The 26,198-nt window shown below is 36.2% G+C and overlaps 1 protein-coding gene across 1 annotated transcript in view; it reads right to left on the reverse strand.

Moving 5' to 3' along the window:
• foxj3 (forkhead box J3) overlaps positions 1-26,198 on the reverse strand; it is a 229,123-nt gene that overhangs the window by 21,903 nt on the left and 181,022 nt on the right. Inside the window, exons 3-6 of the mRNA XM_028807686.2 lie at positions 6,709-6,783; positions 5,165-5,248; positions 3,561-3,662; positions 2,103-2,231 (exon numbers count right to left, since the gene is read on the reverse strand). Of these exons, the coding sequence (XP_028663519.1) occupies positions 2,103-2,231; positions 3,561-3,662; positions 5,165-5,248; positions 6,709-6,783 (390 nt within the window). The remainder of the gene's footprint in view (positions 1-2,102; positions 2,232-3,560; positions 3,663-5,164; positions 5,249-6,708; positions 6,784-26,198) is intronic.

Below are 26,198 nucleotides of genomic sequence, written 5' to 3' on the forward strand. Positions count from 1 at the left end.
TACCATAATACAAACCTGCATATTCTTGAACAGTTCTATAAATCATTATAATTATTTATGATATCCTTCTAGTTTGCCATTTATTGATATGCAAAATATATGAAATGATTTATCACCTCAGATAAACTTTTTATGTTTCCCCGAAGTGTTTCTGCTGATATTTCTGTGTGTCGGGGGATAAATTAATCTCTACGGAAAATATCAACTTATGTAGAAATTAATTTAATAAAGTCTTGATCTGCCAGAACGTAAAATAAAAGAAATTAAAGGAGCAGAGCACTAAATGTAATGGCAGCAGTAATGATCTTGAATGAATTCCAAAACATAAGTCACATTATTATTCTTTACTAAGAGTAGAGAGTTAGATCAAGGTATGAAATGAGGTGTTCAGTTAACAAGAGAGACATTTCATTAAGAAACTAGTTGGAACAAAAGCCTCCAGCCACCAAAGCCCTTAGAAAATGAGCACTACTAGTCTAGACCATTTAGGTAGTTATTTACGTGAGGAGTTCCATTTATTGCCACCAGAGGGCAGGCAGTACTCATTCAGTAAAAATCACATAATAATAAAATCCAAACTAGAAAGATTTTCTTTATATTAGAAACATTTTATTTATCATAACATCACATTTTAAAATTTTAATGTCATGCTGAATGTGGGTAACAAACAATAATTAACAATGCAATATTCAAGGCTGTTCCTTAAACTGAAGAATCTCAAAATGTGAGTGTATTTAGCTCCAGCAGAGTTGACTATTGTAACCATCACATCTATAATATTATTAACAATAATATTATTACAATGTTATTACTAAAACTACAATAGTTTTCAGTCAGGCTGTCTGAATTGTTCCCTTGCTACCCTATAGTTAACTGAAAACACAGCAGCAAATATAACAAGAACCAAGAAAGAAGTATGACCACATAACACCAGTTATTTAACCACTTTGCTGGCTCGCAACTAACTTTAGGGCCAATTTTAAAATTCTCCATCTCACATATTGTCATAAATTATTTAGGCAGCTCCACTAGTTTAATTTAAATACTATTATTAGAATGTCAGTTAAGACTGTTTTTATATTGCTGTCTGGTATTGCTTTTTAACTGTAGTAATTGTTTTTGCATTGCCATTAAGGCTATACTCCATTTTCCTGATTTTCTGTGTGTCCACATCCATGATAACACTTGGACTTGCCTTGGAGCTAAAGTGCAATCACATATCAATAGATCTATTTTCAGACATCTATCCAATGATATTTTCATTGTTTACTTAAGAATAATCCTCTTCATAATGTATTGCATATATATATACACTGAATACACTGTATATTTGTCTACTTATAATTTAAGCTGTATTAACAAAGTATATAAAAATCAAAATTGCATTTATGCTGCACTTTTCCCTTTTCTTGTAAAAGTTATGTGTTAATGTTAATATACCATCATGCTATAAGGACCAATAAAATGGACAGTCTTACTGGAGAAAAGGATGATTATGGACAAAAGTTTTTCTCCAATTTAACTGAGATGCTCATAATTTCTCTGATAGCTCTTCAGTATAACTTAGATTAAATTCAAAGACATTTAATTTAAATAAGTCTGTCTTTTGGGCGGCACGGTGGCGCAGTGGGTAGCGCTGCTGCCTCGTAGTTGGGAGACCTGGGTTCGCTTCCCGGGTCCTCCCTGCGTGGAGTTTGCATGTTCTCCCCGTGTCTGTGTGGGTTTCCTCCGGGCGCTCCGGTTTCCTCCCACAGTCCAAAGACATGCAGGTTAGGTGGATTGGCGATTCTAAATTGGCCCTAGTGTGTGCTTGGTGTGTGGGTGTGTTTGTGTGTGTCCTGCGGTGGGTTGGCACCCTGCCCGGGATTGGTTCCTGCCTTGTGCCCTGTGTTGGCTGGGATTGGCTCCAGCAGACCCCCGTGACCCTGTATTCGGATTCAGCGGGTTGGAAAATGGATGGATGGAAGTCTGTCTTTTGTCATCTCCTGACAATTTTTTGGTATTTTTTGTGTCCAAGTCTAACATGTAGCACAATTCAAATTTTTCAAGATCTAGATAAAGCTAGTGAGGCACATTCATTCAAGGCTTTAACAACTGCTTACCGGTGTAAAACTGTGAACACTGCCCACACTGTTCAAATTCACTGATGCCAGGCTCTGGTCAGAAAGGCTGTTGTTAAGGCTGCTTCGGGGACTGTCACTTCCATCCTGATCCGTGTTGTACAATGTTACCTACAATAATAGAACTCTGCAAATTAAAGTCTACTTAAATATAATTGCTTTAAATTTCATTGGAGTTGCCAAAAATTATTTACATCTAAAAGGAATTTAGTCGAGTAGAATTTAGCGCTACATAAATAATTATTATTGCTATTATTATTATTTTTATTATTTTGGCCATTCAACACTGGCATCAATTATTAATATGTATATCAAAAAATGTAATGCGTAAAATACTGCGAAGGAAGAAAGGAAACCACAATGCACCAGCTGCTAATGTTATTTTTAAGGGTCACCATTGATAACCACCAATAAAAAAGCAGTCTCTGCCATTGAATGCCCTTACACGCAGTACCATCACACTACATTCCAGTTAACAACATACTACATCTCTGCTTGGTTTTTGACACTTTTTTCTTGTTGTTCCATAAGTTCTGGATCTCTTAATTGGTACAGCAAAATTACCACGGGGGCTGGCATTTGATAGAATATTAATTTGTAACCCTCTTCAACAGGATTATATGACATCTTGCAGAAAAAGCAAAACATCTTAACTGAATGTTACAGTTAAATAGATGATAATATAGGAAACTGGATTTATCTAACTGGTGTATTTAATTTTCTATTTTAAGGATAAAAGTCTCAGGGAGCAGATGGTGCTTCCTAACTCTAACCATTCAAGAAATGTTAATAACTGCATGAAACATTTGCAGGCAGGGGATTGGAATTGCTCTGCATGTGACAACCCGCTCACTCGGTAATGTGGAAACAACAAACTAAAGGAGGCTCTATTCAAACCAGAACCACCAACCGAGGACTGAGCAAGTCACTCTTTATGTCATGCATTCTCACACAGAGTCCCACCGGACAATATAAGAAAACTGACAGACAATTCTTGTGTGCTGGTTTCGTTACAAACCAAAACACAAAAATTTGTGGTAGTATATCAACTCTACAATGTATTTCAACAATTTAATTTCTGTTCCACTAGTATTTATGGACGGTTTATGCAGTGTCACTCAAAGGAGAACTAATTCATTTAGAAAAACAATATGACTCAAGCAACTGAGAGACACAGTTTCAAACACAACCCCTAACAAATGGGATATAAGCTAAAAGGGAGGCCCAAGGAGTGAAAAATGGAAACTTCACCATTTTGCTCCATCTTTCAGCACAATAACATCCCATAATTAAAACAATTACACATGCACTGAAACAATGAAGGAATAATCAGGGCATTCTATTAAAAAAAACAGACACTTTCAAAGTAACCAAGACAGCCCATTATTATAGGACTGAACATTAGAGTATAAGAATTAAAGGAAAAAAAGAGCCAATTACTTTGTTTGTCACAGTGTTGATTGCCAGAGTCGGGGAGGCACTTCCAGAGATGATACAATCCATTCCCAAAGAATCAGAGTCCAAGCTGTATGGTGTTGAGGCCTTGGGGAAAATCAAGTTGGGGAGGAAGAAAGAGTGAGAAAAAGAGATGTCAGTCCATTATCATAATACAAAAACACAGAAAAGGAAGTTAACTAGTAAGTACACAGCTAAGCATGATACTTGTCAGTCTGCATTTCATCATGTGTGTAGAATCATCAGGGCCCGGAAAATACACAGCTTCATCAGATAAATTTCCTGTAAATTCTTAGAACTTTTGCAAACTTAATACAGTGTATGCCACTAATGCAACACTATACCAACTGACTTTAGCTATACGATTCCCCTTTCCTCAGTTTTTCATAACCTCACCCCCCACCCCTGTATACCAAAGCCATGGCTTTTACTTTTATTACTTACTCTTCTTACCTCTTCTGCTATCTGTAAACAGCTACAAGGAGACTCATACTGATAATATCTCTGGTTTTCATAATTGAGCTAATCTGAAAGACTCACCTAAGAGTAAAGAAATAACTGAAGACTTTTATATTAAGAAATGTTCATTAAAAATCTGTTTTTTTACTGGATATTTTGAAATGCCTGATTCTTTTTTTTCTTTTTTTTAAAGTACACTTAGCAACAATTGCATAAAGCAACAGTCTGTTGTTAATTGTGCTAACTTTACAGCAGGACTCCGTCTCCACTGGCCTCAAAGATGCCAGCTCAGACACCAGAACTTTATTCCTTTTCACTTATATTGTCAGCTGAATTACACTGTACACATGTAGGCTAGGCCATGTCATTCTCAGTTGAATGGAGACAGGGGTAGGGAGGCAGATAGAGAAACCAGAATATGCTACATTTTTAGTGGCTCTACCATAAATACACACAACACTATGGCCCTCTTCACTACCATTTATCATAGAAGGCACTTTCACCTGACATTCAGTCATACACTCTTAAGTATAAAAATGTAAACATTTTAGCACATAGAATATGTTGTGCAATGTGAAGCAGATTATTGGATCCAATGATGACACAATGTGCTAACAGAATTTACTGAGGCAAGTATTCGCTTTTACTACTAGACTACTTGATTTCAGAATTTAATAGTTGGGAGTCTGTGGCAGAAACCATTAAAATTATATAGGTTCAGTAAATGGATACATGGATGGATGAATAAAGGAACAGAATAAGTAGGTGAAAGAATGAAAAAGCAACTAGGAAAATAATACTTAAGAAAACCACTCTGATTTTTACAATTTATCACATCTAATTGATAAAACAAAGAGCCACCATTGTGTAATTACATGTCTGTCCAAATAATTAAGGAGAAATATTCAAACAATTCAGTATCTGCGGCATAACCATCATTTTTCACAAATAGTAATTCATATTTACAATGAAATATACAAGTTTTCACTGTGGAAATTGTGTGTGCTATAGAGTGATTTACTAATGCCCAGCTGACACAGGAGGTTCAAAGTCACAAAGACATTTCATCTGGATGGAAGATCTTAAATTTAAAGAGATTTGGAAAAGATGCTTAGAAGGTAAAAGCTTACTCGCTCTCCAGACCGTGGCCTCTTCTTTGACCGTGTGGGCAGCGTGTCCTCCTTTGGGTTTGTGTCAATTGCCCAGTATGACCCCTGTAGTCAACAAAAATAGACAACTTGCTTTAATCCAACACTTGTTTGTCCATTCCACTTTTTCACAATAAGTCAGGTAATCACTCAAATCAGGCTACAACTAAAGCATGCTGTACTCTGCAGTAAGGAAATTCAAATAAGATTGTCCCATAATCAAGGATTATATCAAAAACAGATCAGAGGTGGCAATAAAGTATATGAAATGGTGCCACTTTCCAATCTGACTGGGAAATTATTATTATTATTTAAGCAGAATCAGAAGCAAGACAGATGCAATAAAAAAAATAGAAAACTGTCATAGTTAAGTAACGACTGAATAAATCACTAGTTATACCAGCACAGACAACAGAAAGCAAAGAAATGAGTGCATCTTACACTAAGTGTTAGAGAAATATAGTGCAGTTCTTGTATTCACTAGGAAAAGACACTAAACTCTACCTATGAACCACCCCAGGCCTACTTAAGAACTAGGAGAGACACGAGGGAGTATAACACCTGTAATTGGGACCACAAGTCAAGTTTTCAGCTCTCTTTCACTAAGGCTAAAAATAACTCATTAGTTTTGGAGGAGAATAAAAGGTAAACCCAGCTTGAGATAAACAAGCTCAGTCATGCTAGCAAACTGAGCCAAGGTAATTCCAGAAATACTCAAGTAATGGCAGGACGAGGACCTGAACGGCTTTTCCCAACACAAAGTAGAATATCATCTGCAGTTTTTTTTTTCCAGCTTTCACTCATTTGTTGTGTCACAGTCACAAGTCTAGCATGCTCATTAACAGTGCTAAGGCGCCAAAAGCAATGTGCTAACCGAATATCAAAATAAGATCAAAGCTACACTGAGGATTTTTTGCTTAGGTTATTAAGTTTCAGCTCATTGACAGCTGAGTACAATTTTCTACAAATAACAGAACATCTTGCCTCACTATCGCACACAAGCAGGACTGAAGTTGCACTCTGCAGGCCACAACGCACTTCTATAAGGACTTGAAGTCTACACTTCAGCAAGGTCTTTCTTTAATTGTCTGAAAGTTTTAGGGGGGGCCTTTCCTTTTACAAGACATTCTCTCTAGATGTTTTCAAGTGTGTTCATTATTTACTTCTGTGTTGTCGAATTCCCCATGGCAAATTCCTTATCAAACTATCATGCATGCTGTTTTCATCATTCTGAGGTGTACAGTGCTAATGCATCTTTAAGAGATATTTCTGCAAACATTTTACATCTTCTTGCATGAAATTCTCTGCCCATTTCTTGCTCTTAGCTAAAGCAAAATATAGCAAACATACTAATATCTTCTCTTTCAAACCACGCAACAAAGGAACTCATAACATGAGACTGGTATGAATTAAGAAATGCCACATCCACGATCTAAAGAGTCCCTTATGTTATAATCCCACTGGAGGCACAACCCAGGTCTGTCATCACTTCTTTACCCAGTAATGCCATCCATCATACTGCTTACCTTTCCTGGGTCATCTTTAGAGCGAGGCACTTTGAGAAAACACTTATTCAGTGACAGATTGTGCCGGATGGAATTCTGTAAAAGAAAAGAAATATCATTCAGCAAATAACAAGAGACCAAATTTGGTTATGAAATAAAGGCCTGTACCTGAAACTTTTTTTTCTTTGTGCCAAATATATATATATTTTTACATCATCACTTCTGCATGGGTTTATAATCACACATAATGTGGAAATAGCAAACTAAATTTTGTTGAGAGTTCCAATAATTGAAAGAAGAATAATTCATTTCATAAGAGATAAAAAACTACAGAAAATATAAAAGCACAAATTTTTAAAATCTGATATATTTAAAGCAATAATGAAGAATAATGAATGTACACATTCAGTGGTCTTATGCTTTATTCTGGGTTTTTACACTTCAGTTAATCTCATTTTGGTAAACGTATTACTTAACAGAAGAAAAGCAGTTTATAGCTAAGCTATATGGAAGGGCTACTGAGAAAAGTATTATTAGAGATTTATAAATAGCGTACAAGCACAATATTCTAAGCACTGTAGAATGTGTACTTCAAGGTTTTCTATTTACAGTGAACCCACCATTAGTCCAGAACCAAGGTTCTTCATACTAGGTGCTGGGACAGAAGTACATGGCTTATATTGTGCAAGTATACTGTTACTTTATTGTTCCTCGGCATTATGTCAAAATGATGCTAATAAAAACCTATCAAGCAATACAAGTTCATCTCTTGCCACTAGTGGGGTAAAAAAATTAACAAAAACCATGGAATCTACAGAAGAACTCAGAATGTTCCATATGGTTTCTAATTCCTGAAAAGTAAAGTTTACTAAGCGGAGGATGGACTACAATGTGCAAAGCAATTTCTTAAGCAAATTCTATGTTTTCATGATAAACAACCACATACATTCAGTCAATGATTAAAGCACAACACTGAGAAGGCAAAATCTTGGCAGCTGTTACTTCAATGCTAGTGTAAGAGAAATAAGCAGATTTATCTTTTGAAGAATAGTAATCAGACCATGGTAAATTCTAACACAGTCCTTAAAAATGTGAAAAATGTATGGTATACTGAAACAAAGGCTTAGAATATGTAAACTACTAGGGGGCTCCGACCTCTGCTCGCTTCGCTCGCCAACCCCTGGTCTTGGGTAACCCGAAACAGATTTGAAAGAGATTATTGTCGGCGTAACCCGAAATACATTGATGAATGTATGCGATATGTGCCTGCATTGTTTGCGTCATTTCAGACGCACGCTGTAGGTGTCTGCATCAGTTGTGGTCTTTCGTTTTGAACCCGTGCCTGCTTTGCTTCCGCAGTTTCTGACGTGCGTTGTAGGCGTCTATGTACATTGTATTTGTTCATGCGGAGCTGTTTGGTTTTGGAGCTGAGACAGTTTTGCTTCCGTGGTTTCAGACGCGTATTGTAGGCGCCTACGTCTGTTGTTTTTATCCATGCGGGCTCGCTTTTGTAGCATCCGTTAGTTGAGCTGGATCGTTTTGGAGCCGTGACCGTGACTTCATTAGTTATCCGTTGCCTACCGTTAGTAATATGGATAATTGCACTTACTGTTAATACTGAGCGTTTTCTGTGGTTGTACCGTTAATAATGCATCACTGTAATGTGATTCACATATGCTATATGGTTTGGACGTGTGAGGATGCCGTACGTTTAATATGGAGAGTTCGTGGCGCGTTGTTGCTTCATGTCCTATTCAGAAGCGCGTTTTGGACGCCTGCGCCTTTCGTACTTTCCCGCTCCTTCCGTACTATCTTTGTGGACCTGTGGGGCCTCCGTAGCCTCTTCCGTTTGACTCTGGGGTGCAGCGCAGAATCCTCTTTTTTGTGTGGCTGTGTCATTAGTCGTTAGCTATGGGCGCGTTGTTGCTTCATTTCTCATTCACGTTAGTTGAGCGCTTTCGTTTTTGGGCCATGACTCCTTCGTTCGCGGTGGATAAGACTTCGCTTACGGTTTATGGGACGCGCGCAGGCGCAGTACGTCTCATGGTCCCATCACCGTGTACCTGCGTCCATATCCGGTTTATTCTCGGTTAGTAATATGGATAGTCAGTACTTTTCTCAGTTCTGTCTAATAAAATAAAAGCACAGTTTCTAACAATAAAAGTGCTTCATGGACCTTCTGATTCAACCCCTGAATTAATAGTGTTTCCTCTGCAACTAAAATTACGGGATAGATCGCCCAGTCCTCTCGATCACCCATCCAGTAATCCACAGGTGCCCACTCTGAGGGAACTAAAGATACGGTGTGGCATCCAATCTTGAATTGGAATTGTATTAATTTATTAAATTACTCTGAACTGTGGATGGGGACACACTGGTGTATGTTTGTAAACTTGCAGAACTATTCTAACTCTGGTGTTTTTTCACATTGATTTCTGTCAAAACCATTTTGTGCTGATTCTGTATGAATCAGTATGAAAACTCTGAAACAATTTTGTATTTAGCTGTATACTATGATTCATTTAAGGCAAACACTCCAGGGACTGAAGAATTTTATGGTTTTAGCAATTGTGGTCCTTAAATGTGACATGATTTCCATTTCAAACTTGTTGCGAGTTGTTCTGAGATGTAAATCTGACACTGCTTTCACATAATATGATACCCACCCCACACACATACTTAAAGCAAATTCATTCCCACAATTCTCACCCCTTTACAAAAATTTTAACTTGTAATGCAAAGCAAACATCACTGTTCTGACCTCCTACTTACAGTATTTCAACAAGTTAATAAATGTCATTCAATTAAAAATCTGTATGGCTTTTTTGTGGGTATACCTTTTGTGAACATAAAATAAAAATTTGTATTTATGCCTTGTTTGTGGAAAGATTTCTATTGCAATTTAATTTATACAAAAAAATAAATTGGCTGTAAAAATTTAAATCTGATGGATAGATGGCTGGATGGAAAGCTAGATTGGTGGATGTCAAGCTAGCTAGTTTTAGATGAATACAGTAATCCCTCGCTACTTTGCGGTTCACTTTTCGCGGATTCAAGACTTTGCGGATTTTATATGTAAGCATATCTAAATATATAACGTGGATTTTTCGCTGCTTCGCGGGTTTCTGCGGACAATGGGTCTTTTTACTTCTGGTATTTGCTTCCTCAGTTGGTTTGCCCAGTTGATTTCATACAAGAGATGCTATTGGCGGATGGCTGAGAAGCTACCCAATCAGAGCACGCAGTTAAGTTCCTGTGTGCTGCTGATTGGCTCAGCGACGGAGTGCTGCATTAACCAGGAAGTCTCATCTCACTCATTCAGCATTAACGTGCTCTTGCTACTGCATTCAGGGGATTATCACCTTCATCGTCATCATTTTTACTGCGCAGCATATTCATCACCATCATCACATCATATATAGCTACGTGTACTTCGCTATACAGTAAGTGTAAACTTATCTACCGATTTCATATTGCTTAGCAGTTGTCCCTGTTATTAATAGAGTAACGGGTGGGTTGTAAACAATACAGGGAGGGTTTAAAAACGTCCAAATACACGTTAAAAAATTAAATAAATATGGTGTCCCTACTTCGCGGAAAGTCAGTTATCGCGGTCGGCCTTGGAACCTATCTCCCGCGATAAGTGAGGGATTACTGTAGTTGAAAATTTTTTTAAAAACCACACAGTAATGCAGCATGAATAATTCTATTGTAATTTCTACCTCACCCTTTCCTTAGATTCCAATGCACAAGCCATTTACAGTACTTCAAAGCAATATAGCACTTTTAGTGCATTTTTATAGAAAAATCTCTTGATTAGCCTACAGCTAATTCAAAGCACCAGCAATTAGAGAAAGGAAAGCTTAAATGAAGTTAATTGAATGCCTACAAATACTGTCACATTATCATGCAAAAAACAGGACTTGAAAACTTTTTCTAAAAAATGGTACTATCTAACCCTAAAAGTGTACTACCCTGGGAGATATCAGCAACTATACAATGAACCAAGGAGGGAATTAAACTGAATAACTGAAGAACTATGCTTTACATTTTTGTAACTGTAGGATTACCTTATTGCTGACCTCCAATGGCATATCATTCTTATGTCTCACGTTTTTCCCTTAACCTTGCCTCTGTTGCTGAAATATGTACATGACTGTATTTTTTCAACACTGCAGCTTCTTTATAAACAAGTATATGCATTTTTAACACTGGTCTTTATCTTTGATTCTCTTCTCAACAATCAGTTCATTTTGACCAACTTTATATGAAAATAATCAAAGCACCAAATACAGTACTTTTCTAAACAAAACAACCATGTGAAAAACACACAGGGAAACCAATGATTAAAAGCGGACCGATGCAAACAGACTATCAATTAGCAGCTATTTGAGAATGTTTTGAACCAAGAAAACAGAGACATCTAACACAATTGCTTACTCTGTCTATGAATGGCAGACTTTTACAATAGATCACAAAGCAAATTCCTTATCAAGATTTATGCAAAGGTCAGAAACCAAATATTAATTATTGTTGGTTATATCATATTCAGAAAAAACTATGCATATATATGAAACAGCTTTAAATCGATTTCTTGAAATTTTATATTTGAGTGCAAGAAAATATCTTCGTAATGTATGTAGCCTACCATTTTAACAAAGTTAGGGTGAGCTGCAAACATGAAGCTAACTCTTAAACCGAATGTCAAATGCCCTTGCGAGATGGACATGCACCTGGTAAAAAAAAAAAAACAAAAACAAAAAACAGCATGTCCCAGGTAACAGATGCAACTTACATTAAAGCCAGGGATATTCCCAATGATAACAAAATGTAAACAATGAAAAGAAAGTTTCAATAAATTAGCCTAAATATAAATACTAGCATGCTACAGATGTTAAACATGCTTAGAACCTGACAGATATTACTTGTCAATAATAGGTGTGGGAAATAAAGACATTACAAAATCTAGGTGTGGTATGCGAATAACTAACATTGTGTGAAATCCTCAAAATACTAACATTAAAGCCCTAATTTCATCCAAAAAGTAGAATAAATTGAACATTTTTCTTGATAACAATGAGACAGATAGCCTTGGTAACTTTTAAACAAGTTGGATTAACTTTACTTGATTTGTATATATTCGTGTGAATCAACATATCAAAAGGAGGAAAAACAAAGTGCAAAAGTATATCCTAAAGACAGTTGTTTCTCTGGTGTATGGCCTCATCTCTTTGTATACTCACTATATACTTTGCTTACCTACTGTATTTAGCAGTAAGAAATCCAGCTTGGTTAGGAAGGTTAACATTAGAATCCCTGAAGCTTACAAAAAAATTGTAATGCCGGGCCACCTCAAATTCCCTCACACCTCCTCATCAGACCTTTGTCTTGCAAATGTGTCAATCAGCACAAGCAGCAAGCAGCCTGCTTTCCCATCCCCTCACCGATGCAGCTGAAGCCGGACACAAAGTTCTCCCAGCACAAGTCTGTTTATATGGGTGTGAGGTGTCTGGAATTGTACAGGGTAAATAACATTGTTATTTGGATTACATACATTTTATGTGTGTTCTATGTCTACAACAATCTGGGTAAATGTAGGACGACAGGAAATGCAAGGCATAAATGTTGAACACATTACTAAAACTGAAATTTTTTTCATGTTAAAGTACGAATGACAAAATGTTGACGTGAAGTGTATAATGCGTGAAGACTGAAGTCCAAATATCAAATAAACACTTTAATACCTTTTCACAAAAACTATTAACAAAACAAGTGCGCTTTTATTCAAAAAATAAATTGGGTTAGGGTACGAGGCAGACATTTCTGCCCTGCTGGTGAAGAGGTAAGGACTGCTGTCTCATAGTAAAGAGGTTGTGGATTCGATCCTTGGTTCTTCCTGGATTTACCGTTTTGAGTAGTGAGCTGCTATTATTATTACTATTATAGAATAAAAACATACATTTGATTTGAGTCTGTAACAGCTGGTGGAAATTAATGGTACTGTCTGAAAGATATCGTTGAAGGTATAAAAGCAGACACACAAATGCTGGTGAATCATGTCTTCTTGGTATCTTGTCGTTACTTGAATTATTTTTAATTCAGTTTTATTCTTGTATAAATGCACACTTGTTTCATTATACCTTTGCGAAAATGTTAATTTTATATTCCACGCTGATGAGAAGGTGCAAGGGAATTTAAGATGGCCCGGCATTACGACTTGTTTCATAGGCTTCAGGGATTCTAGTGTTAATGCAAGGTTCATTCATTATAAAGTAAACTTTTAAATACAACATTTTACAACATCCACAATTTTTCTTTGAAATTTTTCCCAAGCTGCCAGGGAACTAAATGATCAAATTCTGTTTAATATGTCACAATAAATAATGTTATTTTGGACTAATAGTGTGCGATATGTATCACCTACGACAATATCTTAATTGTTGATTTAATGATGTGTAAGTTGAAATTATCGAGTATGTCACTCACTTTGCAAAAAAAAAAAAAAAAATCAAAAATACACCTTGAAAGTCCACACATTCACTGTTCCATGTAACGTAACAGGATAGACTACTGCGCATGCGCAAAGCAATAGATGTGCATGGTCAGTGCACCACAAGTTAAGTTAGCATGGCTGCTTAAAAGTAGGTGAACAAACAGTGCCAGTGGATAAAACAGCCTCAGATTCTACGTTGTTAGATTTAAATCTAAGGCGTGGATCATTCTCACTCACACGGAGGTAGTATGGCTTTGAAAAGACTGATGTTGCTCAAAAGATAGCAATCTGCAAACTATGTCAGAAATTGGTTGCCATTAAAGATAGCTTGACAAATAACTTGTTTCATCATCTGAGAACTAACCACTGCACAGAACACAAAAAGTTTCAGGAGTCTGCTGTCCACAAAAGGTCTAAAATCACTCAATGTAGACTAAGCAAACTTTTGTGGAATCATTCTGCATAAAAGTAGTATATGACAACAGAAGCAACAGATGGCATAACATAAACTCCATCACCATATACATCACAAAAGATATGGCGCCAATTCAATCTGTAGAAAGGGATTGTTTCAAAAAACTTTTTAATACTTTAGACCCAAGATACATACTGTCTGGCCGAAAATATTTCAGTCAAAGAGCTCTTCCTGAATTGTATGATTCATGTCTCCAAACTCTGCCACACAAACTGCGGAAGGTTTCACATTTTCCACAATAGATTGATGGTCAAGCCGAACATCAGAGCCATGCCTCTCCTTGACGGTCAATGAAACCTGGCAACTGCAAAGCTACTGTTTGCAAATATCCAACTTCCTAGAAGACCACACTGGCAACATCATTGTGCAAGGTCTTAAAGATAACGTTGGCATTATGGTTGCTGTGAAAAGACTGCATGATTTACATGATAACAGACAGCGGGGCTAACTTTGTCAGTGTACTACAGATTAACATCTGGAAGAGGCTTCCTTGTTTTGGATATAGGCTTCATATTGCCACTAGTGAGAAATTTGGGTTCCTCTGTAAAATGCAATTTAAATGAAACTGATCAGTTTGCACGAATTATTAATTTGTTTGAACCAAATTACATTATCCGCTTGTATGGACTATTTTTATTTCTGTATTCCTGTATTGGGTGCACTTTATTTTGCAAGCCATCTTGTTTGGGGGTTCTCAATTCCAAAGCACATTATTTTCTTCCATTATTTAAAACACTCGCACAGATCCCCGCCTCCTTGTCCAGCTCCATCCTGCCCCTATAGATGCAGAAGACACAAGGGAGGGAGCAAAAAAAAAAGAAGTGTTTTGGCTGCTATTTCAAAAAACAGGAATTCAGAGAAGGCGAATCTCTGCACACTGACATTAAAAAAGAGATGAAGAGCTATTTGATTTTACCTGAGGTGGACAGTGATGTAAATCCACTTAAGTAGTGGAAAACACAAGAAGTACATTTCCTTAAATTGGGGAAACTTGAAAAAAAGTACCTGAGCATCCAAGCCTCAAGCATCCCTTTGGAGAGGGCTTACAGCACTGGAGGAAATGTTTAACAGGTAACTGTGCTGCTCTAAAGCCAAATCCTGAGGACAGACTGGTGTTTCTGTCACACAACATGAAGTTTCCTCAGTATAATTTCATAGCTGTTTTATTTTTTCTGATATTGTTATGCAATATTGGACAGAACGTGAAGTTAGTAATTTGTTTAAATATGTTATAGGTTTGTTTTTTTTTTGTATCTTTGTGCAATATTTGAAAGGACTTGTTCACAAATATTGTGTTTTTTTTCCTGTGCAGTATTTGACAGAACTTTGGATTTTTACTCTACAGTACAGTATGTTAGATTTTTGTTCTTGCATATATGCTGCACAATTCATCTTACAGCAGAGTAGTTTTTTTATCCAGACTGCAATGTTCATGCCCTGTAGATCAATTATGATTTGTACATTGTTCTCTTTGGATTCATATATTGTTTAAGCATCTGTTTAAAATCTTATTATAATAGTTTTGTTGGTCTTAGTGCAGTCTGTTGTGTAAATCCCATAGGCCACTTTGAAATAGTTTACACACTAGTTTACTCACTGCTGGGTTTACATGAGTGGGTTCCTGAGGTGTCGCATGCATTTCTGAGTTTAGTGAAAATTTAACAGTAACGGTAGAAAACTGTAACTATTATAGACTTTATAAAATGTGGCCTTGCATACAAAAAAAAAAAAATCACTAAACGTGAAGGTCTTTGTGGACATTATAAGGCATGTACCTGATTTATTGTTTAGTGTACAAAGGTAAAATTGCAATAATACCTAGGTAGAACACGAAGATTCCTTAGACTATGTGGAAAGATGGGAAGAAACCCATTTTCAGCAGTGACACACAGGTAAATGTGTTTTGTCTTTTTGTGGCAGGTTGTATAGCGCATATTGAAGAAAACAACAAATGCTCTCATTAATTAAAAAAGATTTCACAGAACAGAGAAGAAGGAAGATGAAGGGACAATTCTACACTGTACTATATTTAACAAAAATCTTAAAATATATGGGGAGTGTTCTATCACCCAACAGACAACCAATATCAAGCACAAATGATAGTAGTTTCTGGAAAAAATAAAACTCTTACTTTGTTTACTTATTTAATTTGTTTGCTTGGCTATTATTTTATTATTTTACTTAATTGAATAGCATGTAGTTTACAATACATCTTGTGAATACCAACTAATAAAATGTGCTATCAAGCTATTCACAGTAGAACAGTTTCAAGTACCTCAAGTAAACATTTGTATTGTGATGGCCATAAACACTAAATTTGCCAGTCTTCAAAAACTGAGCACATGCACAAATACACACTGGGGAATCTTTGCAAATGTATGACACTGCAAGTGATGACTAAGTGCAATTTCACATCCAATATAGGTCAGCCAAAACCATTTACTGTCTGACAGAGGGGAACATGACACCCTTTTTTTAAATTTATTTTTTAAACTGCAGCATGCCTATCTACCTTGTCTCATCTTTTAGACAGGCTATCCATCTTTGAGTCCATGTGTAATTCAATGCATCATTAGACACAAATCTATATTATTTGCTTTGTTTGGCTTGAAAGAGTCATTAGAAAAACACATTTATTTTTCAAGTGCTGGCACAAGTGCTTTAAATATTAAGTATGAACCATGATATAGCACAGAAACATTTGGTGAAAGGTGTTTCAGGTTAACGACAGGAAAAAAAAGAATGTCTGTTAGAAAGACCAATTAACAGCCAGTACAACTACGGCCACTGTAACAATATGTAGCTTCAAACACTAAAACCCCACAATACAATACCATATTTCTACAAACCACAGATACCAGCACCAGTACAAAGCATTCCAATGAGGATTGCTTACATGCTTCCGAGGAATTCTGTTTTTAGAAACCTAGCCAGGGAAGGTGAGCTTTGCCAACAGCAAATTTTTCAAATGATCTCATTCAGATAATTAACATGTGCTTGTTAAGGGAAACACCTTTTGAGCTCACCTACAAATGCAAACATGAGCTGAGCAATAACTTCCATAGTGTTTGCAGCCCATTCCCTTCATCTGACTTTAGTGGGGGATCATGAACTAAATCCTATGGGAAGTCTCTAAAATGGGCATGGAAGAAACAAACAAGCCTGATCTTAAATCACATGCGGCAGGCATGTTTCACTTTCAAAGTTATGCACGTACGTCTATTCTTGAGTGTTTGTGTACTATTTTTAGTAAGTTAACAAGCCTCTTTCAAAAATTTCAGGTACAAATATGAATCCCTGGCCTGCAGCTGGAGAATAACTAACCACTTAGCCCACTCAAAAATTCTTCTTTTGTTATCACTTTAGGGGATGAAGGTTTACTTGATTATGTTTACCAGATTCATTGATTAGGGTGTTGAAATTGAAAAAGTACAAGTGATTTTTTTGTTGCTCAACTTATGTTTCCAAAGTTGCATACTAGATTTTAATAGTTAAGTAATAAAATTACAAAATCATCCAAAAGCAGAGGTGTAAGTTTGTGGGGCTACTTTTGAGCCTACTCTGAAAAGACCTTTTCCATTTTCAAGAGCAAAATCTGCAATCAACTGCAAACTCTCAAAATATATTTATTGGCTCTAAGGAAAATTAAGGTTATTTTTTATATGCAAATCTATGTAACAATACTACTATAATTGAACATTTTAAATACCTGTAGTAAAAGTTTCCACAGCAGACAATTTAATGTTGCATTTTTACTCAAGTCAGTATCGCATTATGCAACTTCTAGTTATGGGTTATGTCAGATTTACCAACTGCAGTCATGTCAATTTAAATAACTGAAAATCACTAGGCATGTCTACTTTACCAACTGAATGCGTATCTTCTTCTAGAGCCGTCATGTTCACTCCTTCTAGTGACAGCCAGATGGAGTTGGTTCTGCATTGAAGGGTCAATAGCTATGGTGAGCATCAGTGGTCAACCAAGAGGATGGGCTTATGTGTACCCTAGAAGCCAATTACAAGATTTCTACTCCATCCCTTAAAAACATCAACACCACCCTGACTAACTGCTCTTCTCATCAAGCTACAACTCCCCCTGGCCAACTTTGGCTGTCCATGGTACGAGCCCGTAACTGATGGAGTGTAGCTGCAAGAGGCTGAAGCAATCCCTTAACTTCAGAGGATAATTATCCTGGACTTAATAATAATAATTCATTAGGGTGGCACACTGTTCTGTACAGAAGTTTGAACAAGGTTGCTATTAGCGCACAAGTAAGACAGAGAGACTAAAGAAATCATGAGTTAATCTTTCTAACAGTGGTGGTTGACTGATCACCAACTGACCCAGCTGGCCTAACTTTGTTAGCATCCAAGAACACTGTGTGTGTAAACCCCTCAAAGAGAAACTACACTACCACCCTCAACCAGAAGGTGTAATCAAAGGCAAAAAAGGAGACAAAAGCTCCTAAACAAAGAAAGAAGGCATGCTGAAGATTCTTCACGTTCCTTGTTCGCTTTCTCCAAAGAATTGAGTTAGAGAACTATTAATTGCAATTTAATAGATATGATAAAAGCAGCTAATGGATTATGCTATTGGTGTCACTGTAACGTAAAAACCTTGCGAATTACAAGTTCTAGCTATTAACTGTTTCTCATCCTAAATCCAGTATGAGTGTAGTACAGAACAGAATCTGACATTCATGCACACTCAGAGAGAGAGAGAGAGAGAGAGAGAGAGAGAGAGAGAGAGAAAGAGAGAGGGGGGGGGGGGGGGGGCGGGGGGGTTGGAGGTAACCCAAGGCAGAGGCTGCTGTAAGCAAATGAATGACACAGTATAAAACAAAAGAAACTTTATAGCTAGTGTGGCCTGCAGGGGGCACACCAGCTGCCCTAACCTGACACAGACAGACACTGGGCACAAGTTCCAGCACAACACACGTTTATTTTAGTGGGAAGTGCTTCCCTTTCATTTCTACAGCAGCCCAGTACAATAGAGTACAAATCAACACAGTATTTTCTTTGCCTTCTTCTCGGCTCTCACTCGGTCACCTCCTCTCCTCCTCTGGCAAGTGTCGTCCTCTTCCTACCGACTCTGGCCATCTGTGTAGTGGCAGCTGGCTCCTTTTAAGCTACACCCGGGAGCAAATCAGGTGGCCCATTTGCATTTTCCAGAAGTACTCCAGGCGTGGCGAAGGCCCGACATAATAAGGCTCTCCAGCTCTGCAAACCTCCAAAGCTCCCCACTGTCGCACCCACAGAACCCAACAGGGCTACAGCAAACTCCAACTCCCAGAGTGCCCTATGGGAATATGTGGTGCCCCAGCAACACTGGTGGGCTGCCCTATAGCGTCCCGGGGGAGATAATGCCCTTAACACGCTCTCTACCCTGGTCCTTTCATCCAGCTAGCATCTTGTCCATGACACTTTATGAAGAACTTATCCATCTTATTATAAGAATTGAAAGATCGGATTTAAAAAGCAATGTGTCTTTCTTCTATAAATGAGAAATAGATCTACCTAAGCTAAGAAACAGAATGCAAAAGTCATGTGCATTTTTATACAGAAGAGAAAAAATAAACTAAGCTGTTGTAATTTTATGTTGTGTGTTGTTTGTTATTGTCTTTTGTCTATATATATATATATATATATATATATATATATATATATATATATATATATATATATATATATATATATATATATATATATATATATATATATATATATATATACATACATACTGTACATATTTCTACAAGCATGTCTGGTTTATTTTTGAAACTAAGTCATTCACCATGTCTGAATCCCAAAAGACAAAGTGACAGTTATTGAAGACCTTTGCTGATGTATGAACCGTGTTCATAAATTGCATAGATTTCTTCATATTTATGAAGCCTCGGATGGAAAGGGAAACATAGATCCCTCACTCATCTCACATTTAACTTCACATTCCTTGAGGGGCTTCTTACTGACTGTTTTAATTAATGACCAGCATCACCAAAGGTAAAACTGATAATTAGCTAACTGTGTTCACCAAGGTGGAAAACTTCAAATTCATTATAATGGCAAGTAAAACATAAGACAGACAGATATGCTACTTTTCTATCTGTGAAGTTTAAATCACTGATGCTCCTTATTCCTTAATGCTACATTCTATGCATTGTACTTCCGGATGAAGCATTTATAAGTGTTCAGCTTTCATGCACACAGAGCTCAACCTCACAGTTAAAGACAAAATTAAATCTGATTGATTTTATTGGAGCGAGTTGCTGGGTATGTCTCATTAGGCAACAGGCTTCATGCAAATGCGCCGCCAACTGCCTATCGCTTGCCAAGATTATTATAATGAAGGCTATGACTGAAAAATCGCACAAAAAATTGTGTAAAGTGACATAGCAATAAAACATTTTAGTTATCTAAGAACACAAAGAGAACGTTTTATTTTTTTTTTTACCATTTTTTCATGGTTTCATTTGAATGTCTTGAACATACTATGTTGTGTGGGAGGCAAAGAACACACTAACAATGTCAAATGCAGTACACTTCAATGTTTTTTTTTTCTTCTTGTTTTCTCAACTGTTGTTTTCTTTATCTATTGCAAGCTTTGTTTAATAATGGTAAAATTTTACACAAGAATTTGGATGCATGTAGCAGGGAGTTGTGCAAGTTTTAAAGCAGTCAGCTGTATCAGAAAAGTAGTCAGCCAAGGGTTTTTGTTTGGAGGAGTTGGTGCCCTTACGTTTATCTATACAGGAGTGCAAACTGAAATCCTTTTCATTTTTGTTGCATCATTAGAAAATTCATATTAATATTTGTTTGTTGTTCTATCAACCTGTGTGGCAAAAACTGGCAGTACCATTGTATATCAGCCACAAACAGACATTATTGCTTTAGCACAGCTTAGTTTTAGTAAAGTAAATCTTTAATATTCAGTATGTTACATTAAAAATGATTAGTGAAAACAATTATTTATTTATCTGTAGCTGCTCTCTCTGAGTAGAACCTATGATACTAACTTGGCATCAGTGTCTGCTTATCCTACTGCCGAGGTTGAAGAATGAGGTAACAAACCTACTACAGCTGCTTGAGTAGACATATGCTCACTTTATAGAAATTACAATTTATAGTTGATTGTTATAATATTACTATTGTTATACAATACTATTGTTTCTCACAATAACCATTAACAAAGTGTAACCATCGATTTTAACAATTATAATACAATGAGATAGGTAAAAAGAATTTTATGCAAATAAATACATAAATACACAAAAATGGGAGTCCCAATACTTGAAAGGTTACACATAAGCTTACATATAGTATGTAGCTTCAAAGCCTAAAATTCCACAGAGTACAAAGCAAAGAGATGTCAAGTGAGAACATGACCGGCAGAAATAAACATGCTAAATGAACCCATTGTTGTTCTTTTTCATAAGCCAGTTATTGCATATTGTCCAGATCTTGGGTGGGTTTTCCTTTTAGAAGCCATGATGAACATAAACAAAAATGGAAAGCAGGCACATTTGACTCCTAAATGCCTTTATCATTAATTGTACTACAATTCTACTATCAATACAAATGTAAAGCTTATTTACGTAATAGTGTTGATATGATAGCTAACTAAAGCTGAAGTACTCAAAACAATGCAGCAGTGTCATTAGCACCCACAGTGCCTGAACTTCATTTGTCCCACGGTGACAACAAATTGGGGAGGTTTATTGGCTTGAGGAAGATTTTAACAAAGATTTTTATAAAGAATGGCACAATCATCATGGACTACCTGCTTCACCTGACCATGCACACATTTATTTAGTAATATTTAGGAACATGTTATGTTCAGTATATACAAATTAAATACTGATTGAAAACTCATTACTATAAACTAAAAATTATATCATCAATATTATTTAGAGTATTTTAACTTACACAAACTAAATAAAGGTGCTCTTGTACCAGCACACTTTTAAAATAAAGTTTGTCAGCTAGTGTTCAGGTTTGTAATATTTGTGTCTGTGAAATTGTAGTTTGTTTCAATGTGTGGAGAAGACCCTTATCAAAGAGTGATATTTAATGGCCAGGTAAAATTCAAATTTCAAATGTCACAAACTACTTTAGCAATACTGTAATTTTCCAAATCTTGCTTTCCTCATATTTATTTATGTTTACATTTTTCAAGTCTAAGTTATTTCTTCGTTATCGTGGTATATATTAATAGGCCACATGAAACTGCATTCTAAAGTGAAGCTTATTTTAGAAATAGCTGGCCATCTCTTGCATTTTTTAATGGAGCTTATGGGTACCAAGGTGCAATTGTCAAAATAAAAACCTTAAAATTTACTGAATACATTCATTTTTAAGCCAAAAATGTTGAATATTAATTAGCACCGTTTAAAATAGTGCATCCATGTTATTTTTAATGTTTTATTTTTGAAAACCAGAACATTACAATGGCATTCTACCCAATCAGACATTTAATTACATATCAGATACAATCATTTACTTTAACATAACTACAAAACAAAAAGGAAAAAAATGATTCAATTCCACCCAAAAGTAAGATAAAAAGAAGAGGGACATAAGCAAAAAGAAAAAAAATCTTTTATCATTTAAATGATAAAAATTAATAACATAAGACAGTTAATAACGAGTGAATTCTCTGCATTGCTGCCTTCCACTCCCTTTTTGAAATGTTGAGTGAAAGATCCTTTTCCAACAGTACTCTTGGATCTTTGAAAGGTAGGGACTGTAAAATGTTTTTATATATTATGGAGATTCTGTCTGAGTCCTCAAGGCTGACCAATATTTTTTTTACGGAATAGAGGTACGTGGGAGGTGAGGAAAATTTTTTGTTTAACAAAGTTTCTAATTTGACGATAGTGAAAGAAATGTGTTGCTAGAAAGTTAAATTTGGAGTGTAATTGTTCGTAGGATACAAAGACATTGTCTAAATACAGATCTCTAAGTGATTTAATCCCAAATATTTTACAGACATTAAAAACTGTGTATGTTTGAGAGGGTGGAAAAAGGTAGTTCTCGTGCAGAGGTGCCACAGATAAAAGCTTCTCTATCTTAAAATACTTCCAACAATGGTTCCATATTCTGAGTGAGTGAAGCACAATTGGGTTGTTAATATATTGGCAATGACTTGTACTTATTGGGGTGTCTTAATCCTGACACACCTTAAATTCCTTCACACCTCTCCATCAGCGTCTCTTGTTTTGTAAATGTGTCAATCAGCACAAGCAGTCCCATCCTCCCCCTTTTCGGAGCTCAATTCTGGCACTGCTAGATCTAAACACTAGCGTGGCAAATTGCTTGACAAAAGTGATTTTAGCAGCAGGTGGAAGTCCCATTTTACTTATGATGCCAAGCAGAGTTGCGTTGCAGTACAGCATTCTATTAGCCAGTGAAAGCGCTGTGAAGAAGCTGTCTATTGTTACGGTCCTGCCTTTGTCCAGTCTGATAGCGGTCATGGGACATCGTATCTTTGATTGCCGGTACAACAAATAGTTCTAAGCAAGCATCAACCACAGTATCAACTGTGGTCATCACTGGTTTTGTGAAAACAATGGAGATTAACTGCATCAACTCAGACAAGCAGAGGCAAGTTCGTTGTACCACATGAATGTCACTGAGAGAATAAAACTGAACAATAAAAAAAAGAGCTAACTTTTACAAGTAGCCAGACTCAAATCAAATGTATGTTTTTTATTATATTATAGTAGTAATAATAATAGCAGCTCACTACTCCAAACGAGGTGCACCGGGTCGAACAGGCAACCTTGTGGTTATAAATACCTCTGCACCATCTACGAATACATATTAGCTTTCTGTTGAATGACATTTGAGCTTGGGTTTGTAACTCATTGACAGCAACAGGTAAATTTAATTATTTTTTTTTACTTTGGTTATTTTCTTGAATAAAAGCACACGTGTTTATTTGATATTTGGACTAAATTCTTCACACATTATACACTTCACTTCATTATTAGTATAACATGGAAAAAGTTTCTGCTTTAGGTATGTGTTCAGCATTTCTTGCCTCGCATTTCCTTTCATCATACACTTACCCAGATTTTTGTAGATATGGAACACACATGAAATGCATGTATTCCAAATAATGATATACTGTATTATTTACCCTATACAACTCCAGGCACCTCACACGCAAATAAGGAGCCTTGGCTTGAGCTGGGAGAACTTTTTGCCCGAGTTGAGCTCCGTCAAGGGGGTGATGGGACAGCAGGCTGCTTGTGTTGATTGACACATTTACAAAACAAAAGACACTGATGGAGAGGTGTGAAGGAATTTAAGGTGGGCCAGGATTCTAGTGTTAAACACTGAAAAGTTCATAGAAATGTTGAAAAAGGTCAATATTATGTATAGATAACAACAGGTAAGAGCTTCTTTACCTTAAATGTGTCCTGCAATGGTTCCAGGTTGTTTAAGGAAGGATAAAAAGCAAAAAACAAAACATTGTTGTGAGATTAAACTGTTTAGCAAAAAAGACCAGCTGTGGACTTAAATGTGAAGTTCATATTCCTCTATAGCACCTTTCAGAGAAAGGGGAGTGGATTTACCTTGGAAAATTATCGTCAAGTGCCATTACTCTCATTGAATGATGATGCCTGGAAGTGAATTGCTGTCTCTGTTCTGCAGACAACTAGACAATAATAACTGAAAAAAGTCATACTTAAAATCACTTATATTCTCTCACTACACAGAAGCTTATTTCACAATTTCGCAAAGATATTACCTGCTACCACTGGACTGAATTGATAATTCACATGTGTGCTTTGGTGACACATAATATTGAGCACTATATAGCATGCAATCAAGTGACAAGAGCTGAAAAGTCATTATAAGAATCTGTTGATCATCTAAACCCACTTATCCACAACAGGGTTTCAGTGTAATTTATGGATTGATTGGTCTTAATGAGTGTCGGTGAGTTTGCTCACTCAAAAACTTGGTCCTCAGTTCTTTTATTATCTTCTCCTTAGTAAGAGTGACTTATCATGCATTAAAAAAATGTTAATGGGTTTGCATCGCATATTCCATTTTTATCAATCCTGCACCATGGAAAGTGTGACGTGCAGGTGGCAAAAATCTAAAACTTTTACTAAAAATAAAATTCAGTGCAATCAATTCAGATTTATTGTTGTGTGTATAAACTACAATTAAATTCTTATATAAACCTGGTTTGAATCTTGCTCCACATGCTATGTAAAATAACATTACACAGCATTATCGGTGAAAAGTACGTGTCTAGGAAAAAATAGTCATATTATTTGAGTGCACTTCTGTATGTTATTAGAAGCCATGGCAGAAAATAACCACTGAAGAACTGGAACCTAAGAAGTAAAAGAAAGATAATAAGCAGAATACAGTTTTTTAAGGGTGGGGTTTTCATAACTCCACCCATAGCACCCACGGTTCACAGGGAAGCAATTAAGAAATGTAACCTTACCTTGGAAAAAAACAGCAATAACATTCTGTTATGAAATGTATTATTTCAAGTTTACTTTTGTTGTCAGAAGCATGCATCAGAAACACAGAAGACACATTTCTTAAATTGAAACCTTTGCTACTTCAAAGTGGATGTATTCGGTCAGTTTAAAGCTTTTTTTTCACTATGGGATCCATGTACCCACTAGCTCCATTATAAAATACTTTTTTTTTTTTTTTAATTTATAAAATATCCATCACTTTGAACACAATTGCATATGGTAAATTAATATATATCATGATTGTGAAGAAAAATCTGACTTGGAAAACACCAAACATACCCTTTAAAGGGTAACATAATGAAATTTAACTTTAGCACCAACTGAAGATTATTAATATTTAAGAGTTACTTTAAAACAACCTTTCTTCTTTCTTCTGTTCTTTTCAAACCACTTTACACTGCTAATGCACAAATACAAACTAAACAAATTACAATGAAAAAAGTACATGCTGTATAAACGGAGAGATAGCCAAGACAAGTCCTATACATAACAGCATAAAACAATAATCATTTAGTCATTTAAATTTTAAGCAAGTCCTAGTACCATTTTCTAGCTTTAGCATTTTGTAACTGTGTTCTAGGATTCGCTTCAATGTTACTAGATGCTGTCTCCCATAAGGCACTATTTTCCACACTGTAGAATCAGAAGCACAGGGGATGGGGTTGGATTACATCCAGCACCACCTACTAAAATATGAGTAAAACTATTTGATGTGATTTATTATGTTATACAGTACATGCTATATAGTTAATAAGCTATGTATGATTATTGTCCAATCTCCACCCCTTGAATTTCTGGATCTGAAGCATGGGGCACTTGCCAAAAGCAGATAACAGCAAATGACTCATTTTGTGAAAACCATAGCTTGAAGCATGTTGTAGATTATGTGCATTATGGTAGGCCTTTGGAAATTGGAGGGTAACACTGGTGACCAAATGAACTAGGTAAATCAACAATTATAAAAAGCTGTCAAGTACCACAAGTTATCCCCACATAAGTACCCTTCCTAATATCAATGCAGTAGTTGGCTATAC

Source organism: Erpetoichthys calabaricus, chromosome 8, assembly GCF_900747795.2.
Source record: "Erpetoichthys calabaricus chromosome 8, fErpCal1.3, whole genome shotgun sequence".
In the NCBI taxonomy this organism is placed as follows: Eukaryota; Metazoa; Chordata; class Cladistia; order Polypteriformes; family Polypteridae; genus Erpetoichthys; species Erpetoichthys calabaricus.